This window comes from Impatiens glandulifera, chromosome 8, assembly GCF_907164915.1.
Source record: "Impatiens glandulifera chromosome 8, dImpGla2.1, whole genome shotgun sequence".
Classification (NCBI taxonomy): Eukaryota; Viridiplantae; Streptophyta; class Magnoliopsida; order Ericales; family Balsaminaceae; genus Impatiens; species Impatiens glandulifera.
In genome coordinates, this window is record NC_061869.1 from 45,622,393 (window position 1) to 45,636,263 (window position 13,871).

The following is a 13,871-nucleotide window of genomic DNA, read 5'->3' on the forward strand; positions in this document are numbered from 1 at the left end:
TCCTCTTGCAAGAGCTTCTTGAAGAACATTGATTCTAAAAATGGTTTCAGATGCAAAATATTATATTCCTACTATGAATCAAAGTCAATAGTTAGCTCCAAGATGGAGTGGTACTGATCGAGTCAGGTTGTCCATCATTAAGATAGCTCGGAATTCTTCTATGGTGGGGCACATTTTCCTTTCTCCCAAAAAGTAAACCGGTCCCACGGGGCTCCACCTTTTTTTATTTTCATCATGAATGTGTGATTTATCTTGAAGTTTATAAACCTTTTGATGGGGGTTAGTCCATAGATCTCATGGTTCCATTCGTTTTCATGGAAACTCTCGATCCACAGAATACGACATCCTTCAGCATGGACATCGTCTAAGATTCTAAATTAAAAACAATTACAAAAAAATGTGTTTGTTTTTGTTGGGTCAAATTATTTTGACTAAGGGTCAAAGTATTCTCACTAATTTAATTTTGATGATGAGTTGGTATAAAACTTAAACTAAGTCGTCTAATTGTTTTTGGTGCAGGTGTATCGAAAACATGTTATATTAGACTAAGTCTGAATGAGGTTATTAGACTGATTGGAAATTAGACGCATAGAGTTAGACGTGCAGTCTAACAGACGTAGTTAGACTTGCAGTCTAATAGATACGTAGTTAGACGTGTAGTCTAATAGATACGTAGTTAGACGTGTAGTCTAACAGACGTAGTTAGACGTGCAGTCTAACAGATACATAGTTAGACGTGCAGTCTAAAAGATACGTAGTTAGACGTGCAGTCTAACAGATACGTAGTTAGATGTGTAGTCTAACAGATACGTAGTTAGACGTACAGTCTAACAGATACGTAGTTAGACGTGCAGTCTAACAGATACGTAGTTAGACATGAAGTCTAACAGATACGTAGTTAGACATGAAGTCTAATAGATACGTAGTTAGACGTGCAGTCTAACGGATACGTAGTTAGACGTGCAGTCTAACAGATATGTAGTTAGACGTGCAGTCTAACAGATACGTAGTTAGACGTGTAGTCTAACAGACGTAGTTAGACGTGCAATCTAATAGACGTAGTTAGACGTGCAGTCTAACAGATGAGAGTTAGATGTGCAATCTAACTCCTTCAGATTAGTTTGAAGGGAAACGTAGTTAGACGTGTCGTCAAACAGATGAGAGTTAGACGTGTAGTCTAACTCCTTCAGATTAGTCTGGAGGGAAACGTAGTTAGACATGTCATCTAACAGATGAGAGTTAGACGTGCAGTCTAATTTCTTCAGATTAGTCTGAAGGGAACTATAATTAGACATGTCGTCTAATCCCATTAGACCAGGTGGTCTAATGGATCCTACTATTAGACGGGGGCATTTAATTTCATTAGACTTGTCAGTCTAAGTGAAAAACGTCTAATGCCATGCTTAAGTAGTTGCTTGAAGCTAGCATCCGTCTACCCACGATCAACTAGCTATATGCTACTCCTGCTCCACTTTTCTTTGCAGAGTAGTACGACAGCCAGTTACAACCAATTACCTAATGTCACGTAAGCAAATATTCTTCCCACTACTTGTTTCTTGTAGGACAATCCTAGAAGAATATTCAACGCACTACCAGTTTGGTACGGCCATGATCATGGTGCACAGAGTTTGCTGTACCTATATACTATGGAGGCGTTCCAATGGAAGTTTGTCACGTGTTATTATAGGAGATTCGACCGTTGGTACTTGCTCCCTATTTAAAGATCTTCAAGGACAACGGAAGAATGGTCGTTGGACACTGAGAAATATGCATACGAACGAACTACTGAACTTACAATCTCACGAATTGCTTTTTTGCTTTACTGTGTGTATATTAAGAGAGAGATAGAATCAAAGTATTGTCTAGCTGAGTGATATTCTTCAATATACTGTAAGTTGAACAGAGTCTGTTCTATTCATTAGTGAGCTAACCGTGCAACTGTTTTTTATTCTAAGAAACGTATAGTGAATCCTTCTGGTGGTTGGAAGAAGGGGTGACGTATGAGAGTTTGCTCTGAACATCCATAAACAAACTGATGTGTCATTTACATTATGTCATTCATTCTCTAGTTGGTTCTTAGCTTCAAACCTGAGCAAACGTTTCCGCACTTGAATCGTTCAAGAGTTTGCAAAGGTTTGTGAAGAATAGAGAGTGATATTAATCCCTAACAGGATTTCTATCAACTCGTTTATTCGAAGCCATCATTAATAGCCAGACCCCCGTCTCTATCAATTACGCCGATCCTTTCAGTTTTGAAGAAGGAACATGTTTGTGATGTTCACATAGACTATACATGCATACACATAATACATATATAGTAGTCACATAAGGGTTGTAGTGACAATGTTTTTCATTTTCATCATGAAAGTGTGGTTTATCTTGAAGTTTATAAACCTCATGATGGAGTTTAGTCCATAGATCTCATGGTTCCATTCGTTTTCACGGAAACTATCGATCCACGAGACCAATGCGACATCCTTCAACATGAACATCGTTTGAGATTGGAAATTCAAAACATTTACAAAAAAATATGTTTGTTTTGTAGAAGGAACATGTTTGAGATGTACTTTGAATATATATGCATACACATAATACATATATAGTAATCACATAAGGGTTGTAGTGACGAGGTTTTGGTTGTTTGGGCATGACAAACAAACGACTTGGAGAGAGTATCCAGGTTTTTTGTGTTAAGGGGAATGATAAGAGAGTATCATTCACCGATAGTGTAGGGGGTAAAACTAACGCCATATACCAATGAATATCAACTCAGTTGGGAATTTCCCCCACCTCCACAATGCCTACGTCCTATTGGACGACTCGTCACCAAAGGGTGGGGTCGATCCCTTGTATTCTAGTTTTTCCTCTCGCAACATCACTCGTTTTGTAACAAGTTGGCATTCCTAATGGACAATCTTTGTACATAAGTGTAGAAGTATTGAATATAGTCATGTACTTCTTTAAAAGTAAGGTTAGGTGATATAACATTTGCAAGTATATGCATTTAATAGGATAAAACATATGCATTAGTTAGGTGTTGTCCCTTTTGGGATATGTCTATTAAATAGAAAACGTGATACAAACGTTTTTCAAACACCAAGTTTATGTTTTCAAGTTAAATATTTAATCCCTAGTAGAGTCGCAAGAAATTTGTAACCCCGGAAAAACCCTTGGAGTCCCGAAATAGTTCGAGGTTCGAGAATTATAACCTCGGTTTGCATGTCAGGATTTGTTTTTTAAATAAAATATTATTTTTAAATAGTTTAACAAATCCTGACAACGTTTGAAATTAATTATAAAGATTAATTTGGGTTCAATTTTAAATAATCTTTAGATTTGTTATGATCAAATTAAAATTTGATTGTTAGAAAATGTGTGTTTAAATAAATTAAAAATAATTAATTTAAAAGATTATTTATTTTAAATAGAGTCACCAATTGATTTTTGAAAATAAATAAAAGTTGTAAGTGTACAAACGTATTTTTCACCAGAGATTCATTTTAATTCGAAGTTTGGTGATACTCGGGAAAGGGCTTTCGCACTTCATTCTCCGTACCCATTTTAATAATGGTCCCTACTTTATAAAGTCTTGACTTTTTGAAAATTGGTTGTATAGCGTTTATTTAACCAATTATTTTTCTGGTCCTATATATTCATATGTTTTTTTTGCATTTAAAGAATTGTAACAACAGTTATTTAAATGATGGTACATGTTGCTAATGATTACTAAGAAGAAAAATACTTGAAGAACATCAGTTTAAAAGGCATTATGGTTTAGAAATAAATCTCAAATGAAACTTTGTCAAAATATTGTTTTGTGGAAATATCCCAAAAATATTTTGAAATCATTTTCTAATTTTATGAGATTTTAAGAAAATAGTTTGAGGTTCCAAAATTATAAAAAATTATTTTGGAATTTTAAAATTGGAACCAAACAGGTCTTAGGTCCGATGTCCAAGGTCCTGGGTTCGTTTTATTGGTCAGGGTTAAAAAGCCTTCGGTCCTGGTTGGGAACCCCTCAGTTCGGGTTCAGGATCCTCAGTTGGGGTGCAGAAATCCCTTAGTCAGGGTGTTAAGGCCTCTCGGTCCTTGACTAGAATTCTCGATCGGGTTCTAGAATTCTCGGTCTTGGGTCAAAGTCCTAGGTCCTAGGTTTGGAATTTTTTTGTCAGGTGCGAGACTCCTCGGTCCTAGATATGACTTTTCGGTCAATTGCCTCGGTCTTACATGGAAGTAATCGGTCCAGGGTTCAGAAGTTCACGGTCGGATGCGAGATTCCTCGGTCATAGGTCTAACTTCTTGGACGGATGTAAAAATCCTCGGTCGGACCTCTCGATCCTTGATGAAGAACATCGGTCGAACCTCTCAGTCCTGGCTGAAAGCCTCGGTCGGGTCTCTCGGTCCTAGTCAGACATGTCGCTCTTTATCAATTTATTTTATTTTATTTTGTATATTTTTGAGTTAAATATATAGTTTTTTTGGATAAAATGGGTACCACATTTCGTCCTAAATTATTTATTTTAATCCTTTTATCTTTTTTAAAAATTATTTTGAGATAAAATGAATAAAACATTTATCCCAAATAATTTTATTTATTTTATTTGTCATTATTTTTAATTAATAAGGTTTAAATTATCACAATAATTAATATAATTAATTGTTTATTTAGGTTTTTGACTTTTAATTAATTATTTTGATTTATTTTTAAAAATAATTAAAATATTTATTTTAAAATTTATAAATTGGGTTTATAGATTTTTAGTTCTTACAAATAATAAAAAAAAAAATTAGTTCAAATAGAATTTTGGCTTAAAATTGATTTTGTATTAGGAACTATCTTAATATTATTTTTTTTTGAAATAATTTATTTATGTTTTTAATTAATTGAATTAATGTGATAATTGTTTTTATTTAAAATTTATAAAAATAAAATAATAAAATGTTAATGTTTTGAATGATAAATTATTAGTTGATTTAATAAATTAAATATTATATTTACATCTTTTCTAAGGCGGCCTAAGGCCTTGTTCTCTTTTGGGTATTTAAAAAAACTTAATCAAAATTTTTCAATTAATAATTTATCAACAATTATATCACTCATTTCATTAACTAAAATACTAAAATACCCTTTATTTTAAATTATTATATTTTATTTTATTTATATATATCAATACTCTTTAAGTCTTTTTTACAAAAAATAATCATCACTTCCTCAAAATCATCAACAATCATTATTTTTTTCCTCCTTTAAATTTTTTAAAAACCTCAAACCGAACAAGGCCTGACCTATATTTATCAAATTTACAACTAAACATTAATTTTAAATTGGTAAACTCTTCTCATATTTACAGAGCATGCATTCAAATGTGTATAAATAAAAAAATAGTATAGGTAGATAGGGATGGTAAATGGGCGATTTGTGGTGGAGAATACATTTACCATTCCCGCCCCATTTTTATTTCGGATATATTTTTAATACCATCCCGCTCCGTTCGGTTTCGAAGAATCCCCGTAGGGCATCGTTTATAAATTGTTTTTTTATTTTTGTAAAATTATGCAATAAAATTATATAAACCAATTTTTTAATATAATATATTAAAATTTTATATTATTATAAAAAAATAAAATTATAACTCTTATAAAATATAATTAATAAATAAATATATTTTTAATTTTATATATTTAATTATGTTTATAGTGTTTAAAGTAGAATCGGGTTGAAATCGGGTCGGGGGCGAGAGACACAAATACCATCTCCGCCCATCTCCATTCGGTTTCGAGGAAAAATCACCTCAAACGGAGTAATTCTGTTCGGTTTCTGCGGGGCAGTTTTAAATTGTCATCGTTATAGGTGGTGTACTTTAATGGTAATTTTTTTATTATATAGTAATAATTATTTTAAAATATATAATTATACAGTAATTTTAATATTATTTAATTTTTAAATATATATATATATATAATTAATATTTAGGTGTGTAGATAAATATTTTTATTAATATATGATTAAATGAATAATAGTTTTTATTTAGGTATAATTAAAAATATTTATTTAATATTATAATATATTACTAAATAAATAATATTTAAATAAACTTTTAATATTATTTTAATTAGTATTTTTATATGTATAAATAAAAGTTGGTAAAAATATATAATTAAATAAAAAATAAATTATTATAATTATTTATCTAATTTTAGTTTACATAAAATATGACTTTATAATATGGACATACAAAATATAAATGTTGGTTTTGTTTTTTATATATTTTATAAAAATAATCAATATATTATGAAAAAAAAAAAAAAAGTGGATTATGAATAATAAAGCATGATATTATATTTAATAAAAATGTACGTTTAAATTGAATTTAATTTCATTAATTAAAATATGTTTGGTATTTCAATTATAATATATAATTAATATGTTTTAATAAATATAATATTAAGATATTTAAAACTTTGAAAAAAAACAAAATAGTATGTTGCCTACTCCAAATTAATCATATATGCACTTTATAGTTTAAATAATATAAAGCTCAACCAATGTCAAAAAAGAGAACACGACAAACAGTTAAATAAATCATATTATATTATAAACGTGGGGTTACAATATCAAGCTCAACCAATGTCAAAAAGAGAGAACACGACAAACAGTTAAAGAGAGAACACGACAAACAGTTAAATAAATCATATTATATTATAAACGTGGGCTCTGTAACCAATGACTTACATGTCATTGACTCCCTAAAGTATAAAGACATAAAGACACTGTCAAACATTCAGAATAAAATCTCAACTTCCAATTCACGAGCCAATAACTGCCAATAACTGAGGAATGATTGGAATGATCAGAAGCTCAGAATTTAACTCTCAGTCAACCAATAACTGAGGAATGATCGAATTTAACTCCGCCAACCAATAACTGAGACAACCAATAACTGAGGAATGATCCGAATATAACCTGAAGCTCAGAATTTAACCTGAAGCAAAGCCATATTCTCTTTTGTGGAATAAAAGGAGCAGTTCAAATAGTACTTTGGATCAGAATTGATTTTGTATAAAAATAGTAAGGTTGGCAAAAAGGGATTTTTTTTTAGTTAAATACATGATTGACTATTTTAATATTAAGTTTCTTTTCAAATAAATAAGTTTTTAATTATTTGACTTATTATAATAATTTTTTTATTTAAATTTTATAAAAATAAAATAATAAAATTAAAATAATTTGATTAATAAATTATAAATCAATTTAAAAAATTAAATATTATATTTGTAATTTTTCTACAATATATTTGTCAAATTATAACTAAACTACAAATATATTATTTGGGTAAAATTTTCACATATTTAGAACTACATGGAATGTTTAGAATTTTGTTATTTTTTATCCTTTTTTATATTTTATTTTTATTTAACATTTTACTTTTATTTATTATTTATTTATATATAATATAAATTAGTAAAGTATTTAACAAGATGGTGTCTGTATCTACTTCAAAATAATTGAATAAATAAATTTAAGAAATATATATTTAGTTGTATAATTAATTATCTTATAAAAAAATGCTCATTCAAACTATATTTAAAAATATATAAATTTTATATTTATCTTGACAAAACAAATATTTATTTTATATGTTACTCTAAAATAGGAGATTAAGTTTATAACTTGATTGAACCTTTTAAAAAAAGTTATTAATTGAAACAGTAGATTACTAATGTTGAATTTTATAAAAATATATATATTATTAATTAATTTTTTAAAAATCTATTACAATTAAGAATTGTAATTTAAAAAATGGAGAATGATGGAGAAATAATATTTTAGTTACAATTATACAGACATAAATACATGGTATTAATATATTTTTTTCTAATGAGATTCTTTTTTTCAAATACATATATTATTTGATATTTATCATAAAATATGAAAATTAATTATTAAATAAAAATATAGAGAGAAAAGGTAATTTAGTAAAAATAAAATAAAACCTATTTTTTATAGTTTTAATCAAACAACTGTTCCTCAAATGAGGTCAAATATAACTTAAAGGTTAAGTTTAGGAGTTGTTTTAAAAGATTGTTATATTCATTTTCTGAAGAAGATGCAGAAAATTGATCTGCAAGAAGAAGACATGACGATATGAAAGAAAACAGTGGTCCTACAAGGCAAGGCTGGTACCCACAAAGTTTGTTTGACAATGACAAGTCATGGATTTTGACTATTGATAAAAACAAAGAAGGCCGATGGTGGTTATAATTAATTCAACATAAATACAAATAATAATAATATCAATGAATAGACCAGTCAGTATATGATTCTTACTCATTCAAACAAAGCATATCATTGTGCTTAATTTGGGCATGCAAAATAAGTTTATTTCAAAACAAGACTTAATATCCAAGAATAAGCAACTAGAACAAATCATAATATGTCATGCCATTGAACAAAGTCAAAAATTACTTATTTAAAAATTCAATGTCACAAGTAGGTATTATACACTTAGAAATTGAGAACTATTCTGCTGGCCTCTGTCCTAAGACTGAAATATCTTCGTACCGCTTCTGCATTAACAAGAGGACAAATAGTTTAAGTTTTTGAATTGTAACACAACCAATTAAGAGAACAAAATACATCAACATTTGTTATGTTTACCAAATATCTATAAAAAAAATATACTTTGTTTCATGATCTCAAAGATAATTTGATCATTATCAAGAAAAAACCTCTAACAAATGAAACAAAATATCACATTCTAATTTTGTTTGGAATGATGAAATCATTTCATTAATCCACATTTTTTAGAAGACAACCCAACAAAATAATTTGGATGATGATCTAAAAAATAATTTACATACGGAATGAAACAAATTATTTGGATCATGATCCATAGAAAAACACTTTCAATTTGTATACAAACAATAAATATTTTGAATGGGATTGTGACATAAATCGTGACAAAATACAAATTTCCAAATAGGCTTAATAGATAGAACTCCACCAAGGTAACTCAGTGGTAAGAGTCAGTTTAAGAGAATAAATGATCACGGTTTGATTACAACTAGAAGCGCTTTAAATGGAAACGGATGGTCGTGACTGTGGTGTGCTTTTGTTGCAATGTTTAATTAGAAGCTTTTGTTGTTAGAGGGAAATAGTATATACACCCCTCACCTAGTATATATAGGTAATATTGAGCTAGGGAGTAATGTCACCGCAGTAAAATTAATATAAATATAGTTGTTTAGCCTGCAAAGGCATAATATGAATGAATTGGAGAATATAGTCTCAAATTTTCTCACCTTAAATTCAACTTCTCTTTTCAAATTATCCATTATTTCTATTGATTCTAAACCTTTCAAAATATCAGACCATTCTTCTATAGATATCACTGTCCATAATCTGCAAGTTTCTATACTCAATAGGTTTTCATCTTATAAAAAACCATCAACAAAAAGACCCCACCTTCCCTTTTGTTCCAGGGTAGGACCGATGCATTGTTCAGAAACCTAGAAGCACTTGAGACAATGTGGGGCAGAAGGACTTAGCATAATGCCAATAGGCAATTGTTCATCACATATAACCTTAATTCATTTAGATAATGATTCTATTACCTATCAAATCTGTAACCTAGAATTATGGTTAGAGAATGAGAATTGATGTAAGAAATAGAATGATCTAAGCCCCTTGAGGAGGCTGCACTTTTATCATTCAGCAAAATCCCTAATACAAAGATTCTAACTATTTACATCTCTAGTCTCTACTATTATTTACAGTAATTCCATTTAGCTTATCTACAAGAAGCCCTAACCCTACTATTTAGAAGTCACCCATTTTGGCTTATAAGTGCTTCGAGCTTTTGCAGTTGTTTACAATACATGTTTATTTTCAAATAAACACAGACAATATGAGAGACGGTAAAAGAAAATTACATGGAACATGAAAATTTCAGAGATTAACTGCATCACAACATAAATGAATAAATTGAAGTCAATTCACAGAAACCAGAAAATTAAAACCAAGGAAGCATTTTTGTATTCCCAGAGCTTATGTACTCCGTAATCGACAGCTTGCAGATTAGTCCAACAAACTAGATATATATACATCAAGTGAAAACTGTCGAAACTTTGCAACAAAAACGTTCTTTCGTAATCAAATAACACACAGGTTACAGAAAACTATGAAAAATGAAGCATTTATTTAGATTTAGATCCTGATTAAATCAATAATACCTAATTAGCGGATCTATATATAAATGGAGATAAGAGAAACGAAAACCCTAACCCGTTCTCCAGCGAAAGCGCCGAAGATTTACCTTTTCATGATGAGTTTATAAAATCCATCAAGAACTCCACCGCGCGCTTCTTCTAGCTAGCTAGCTGTATGTTCCATTTCCTCTTTCAATCTCTCCCGGCCGGGAAAGATTTCAAGAACCCTAAACCCCTTGGCCTCAACAATTTCGATCGATCGGTTCTTTACGGTCGATAGCTTTATTAATTTTGGTCAAACTATTTCTTTTCTTTAAAATACAATTTGACATCCCTAACTTATTTTATTATGTTAATCCAATTAAATAAACAACAACAAAGTATAAATATTTATATTCACACACTCCATCTTAAATCCCCAAAAATTTATCATTGCAACTACTTATATTACCTTATAAAATAAGTGTATTTATATATAAATTTACCAATAATAAATATTGTCATCATAATTCTGTTAATATTAATTTTAAACTTTAAAAATAATAATAAGTATTTTAACATTTAAAAAATAGCAAGTTTGTATATTTAATAACACAGTGAGTGAGGATTACAAACAAACTTGAAAGTAAATATATTTAAGAATTATCAAAGAATGTTTGTACTATCAAAAAATTATATTTCAATCATCATTAAGGTAAGGTAAGTGATAAGATTAATATTTAAGAGAGATCGAAATATTCGATTCTCTTGATAAAAACATTTTAAGTAATTAAAATTGGCAATATATAAAACTTGAAAATAGATAGATATACTTCAAATGAAAAAGATCAAATAACATAAATTCAAAATGTCATACAAGAAAAAGATCAAATAACAGAAGTTCAAGGAGTCACAAACAAACACACACATAGGACATTGTTTGAGAGAATAAACTCTCTTAGTATCATTTATTTGAAACATAGAAAAAGATAGTCTTGCATATCATGCAAAGCACACCCATGATATGCATAGTAGATAGTAGATAGAGAAACATACTTCCCACTTATTTGTATATAACTAATTAAGCCAAATGAATGATTTCACTTAGCTAGTAATTAGTATATACAAATAGCTAGTCCTCATCACCAACTAGTGCTTGATGTCCTTCTTATTGCCTTCAGCTTCTTCATTCCCCCAACTTGCTCATTTGGTGATGAATTTTCATTCATCTCCTGTCAAATATAATATTTTACATTAAACTATAGTCATTATCAGGAATATTAGCTAGCATTTTATTTTGAAAATAATATATCACTTATAATATGTTATATACCTCTTCCCTTTTCTTATTTTCAGCTTCTTCCTGCAATTCAAACATCAATCCAATCATAAAAAAGTAAATAAATAAGAGAATCAATGTATGTAATTAAAGAATAAACATGCATATAATTGTTATTTACCACAATGAGCCTCAGTCTGGTGTTCTCTTCTCTTACTTGATCCAGCTCTATTTCTAGCTCCGCAGTATAAGCCTGCAGATTAGAGTTCATGAACCATATATAATAATATTAATTTAGTTATAAATCCAAATGGGTAACAACACTATATTTAAAGTATATATATAACAAGTTCAAAATGAAAGACATAAATGGGTAATTATTTAATCTTGATTGGTACACCACCTATATTGAAAATAACAAGACCTAAATGAGATTTTCACAAAATTAATTAAGGTGTTTGTTTTAAAGAAGTTAAAGATTTAGTTTATTTTTATTTTATTTTTCTTTTCAAACAAGTTTAAGATTTCATTATTAAAATGAATTACCTGTTTTCTTGCTCGGGACCTTGCAGCTGACTCTCTATTCTTTATCATTCTCCTTTGCCTTCTTTCTATAGCAACCTCAGTGGAACAAGAAGCCATTGTCGACCTCCTTTTGGTTCTAGATCCACTACTCCCCTTTCCAATGGCGCCAGCCCTAGAGGATTCTCCGATATAGCTTCCATTTGTTGGTACATACATTGGGTACATGGAATTAGAACCATTGCCAACTAGAACACCTCCTCCCCCATTGTTAGTTTGAGAAAACTCGACATCCATCATGGGTTGATCAGGTATGACAATGCTTGAATTGAAAGATGCATTGTTTGACGAGAAGTTCATAGAGGTATTTGTCAATGCTGCTATGATTAGTTGAGAAGAACTAAGATCCAATGAGACCCCGTGAAGGGCACCTACCTTTACCAGGAAATCTTCCAAAGTCATCTCTCCAAACGTTAGTTGTGTTTCTAAGACACCATTATCCATTAAATCAGTGTGGTTTTCTTGAAAAGATTGGCTTCTTTGGATCTCCGCCCAGACCTCTTCAACTGTCTTGTTACATAAAGGTGCTGGGATATTAAATGAACCTTGACCATGGAAAATGGGTCCATCTGCTAGAATCTCACCTTCGTTTTGGTTTAGGGTAGATAGGAGATCTTGTTGTTGTTGTGCGTCCATATTCCAAATACTATTGAGAAGTTCATCCATGTTCATTGATCCAAAATTCCTTCCAGTTTTGAGTTGTAACTCTTCCAGAGTAAGTGAAAAGATCGAGTTTTGTTCAGTTGACGATAGTGATTCGTTTTCCATAGGAGAGTAGTTTCTAGTGTGCATGTGCTTTTGATGAGTGTCACTTTATTCAAATTGACACACACAACAATACCTGCAACATGAATTTTTATGTTTGTAAGAATCATAAGTGCACAATAACCATTTTCATTAGTTAAAAGTTTAAACAGCATTGAAATCCAACTTCATTGCATATATACCAACAACTATCCAAAACATAAATAGAGATAATGTTTTGGAAAAGGAAATTCATGTATAGTAAGTGCAAAGATCATGTCAAACAAAAAAAAATGGACAACCAATATCATATTAGAACATGCATGTGTCATAAATTGTTGACAATATCAAGAAACAGAAAGAAAGATATATACTGATAAAATAAATACAAATTAGATCAAGATTAGGATCAAGATCTGTCTTATGAGTGATCGAGGAGGAAATGGTTTGAATCAAACAATTTCTTTAAATAATAGACAGATCGATGAAACGAGGTTAAAAAACATAGACTCGTGGAAAGTACATGCACAATCGAATCGAGGGAAAATGAAACAAAATGTAATCCAGGTTGTAAAAATTTAGCCAAAAACTAAATCTGGTACAACAATGGCACAACATCAAGAACCCACAACAATCAAGGTAAAAAATTACAAAAAAACAAAGCAAAAACAACCTCAAAATGGAACAAGAGATCAAAAACAAAGCATAAATCGAGAAAGTCAATATTCTTAAAAAAAAAAGAAAAATGAATCAAAACCATTTTCATCAAATCTTACATGCAAAACCTTTTAGCACCTAAACTCTCTTTGATGGGTGCTAGCTGCCTTGACCCCACTTACAATGAACAGAGAGAAACGACAAAAACAGAAAAAACAACAAGAAAAATAAGATTAAGTGCAAAAATTGTTGGCCCAATGCTTTAAACACGACCACCATCTTAATCGATCGGTTCCAAACCACCCAATAATCGACAGCAACATCATTGAAAAATCGATTATTTCGTTCCATCTCTCCAGATCGACCAAATCACAAATCCAAATTTGACGATTTAAAATATAATTACCCTTCAAATCGAAAA

General features: G+C 30.0%; 1 protein-coding gene across 1 annotated transcript; it reads right to left on the bottom strand.

Annotated features, from left to right (window-relative positions):
* Nucleotides 1-11,330: 11,330 nt before the first annotated feature.
* Nucleotides 11,331-12,884, bottom strand: LOC124913386 (ABSCISIC ACID-INSENSITIVE 5-like protein 1). Its single transcript, XM_047453969.1, has 4 exons — nt 12,014-12,884; nt 11,649-11,720; nt 11,522-11,551; nt 11,331-11,420 (listed from the first exon to the last, which is right to left on the bottom strand). Exons 1-4 carry the CDS (start codon nt 12,839-12,841, stop codon nt 11,331-11,333), a joined length of 1,020 nt encoding a protein of 339 aa, XP_047309925.1. The 5' UTR covers nt 12,842-12,884.
* Between the last annotated feature and the right edge of the window lie 987 nt (nt 12,885-13,871).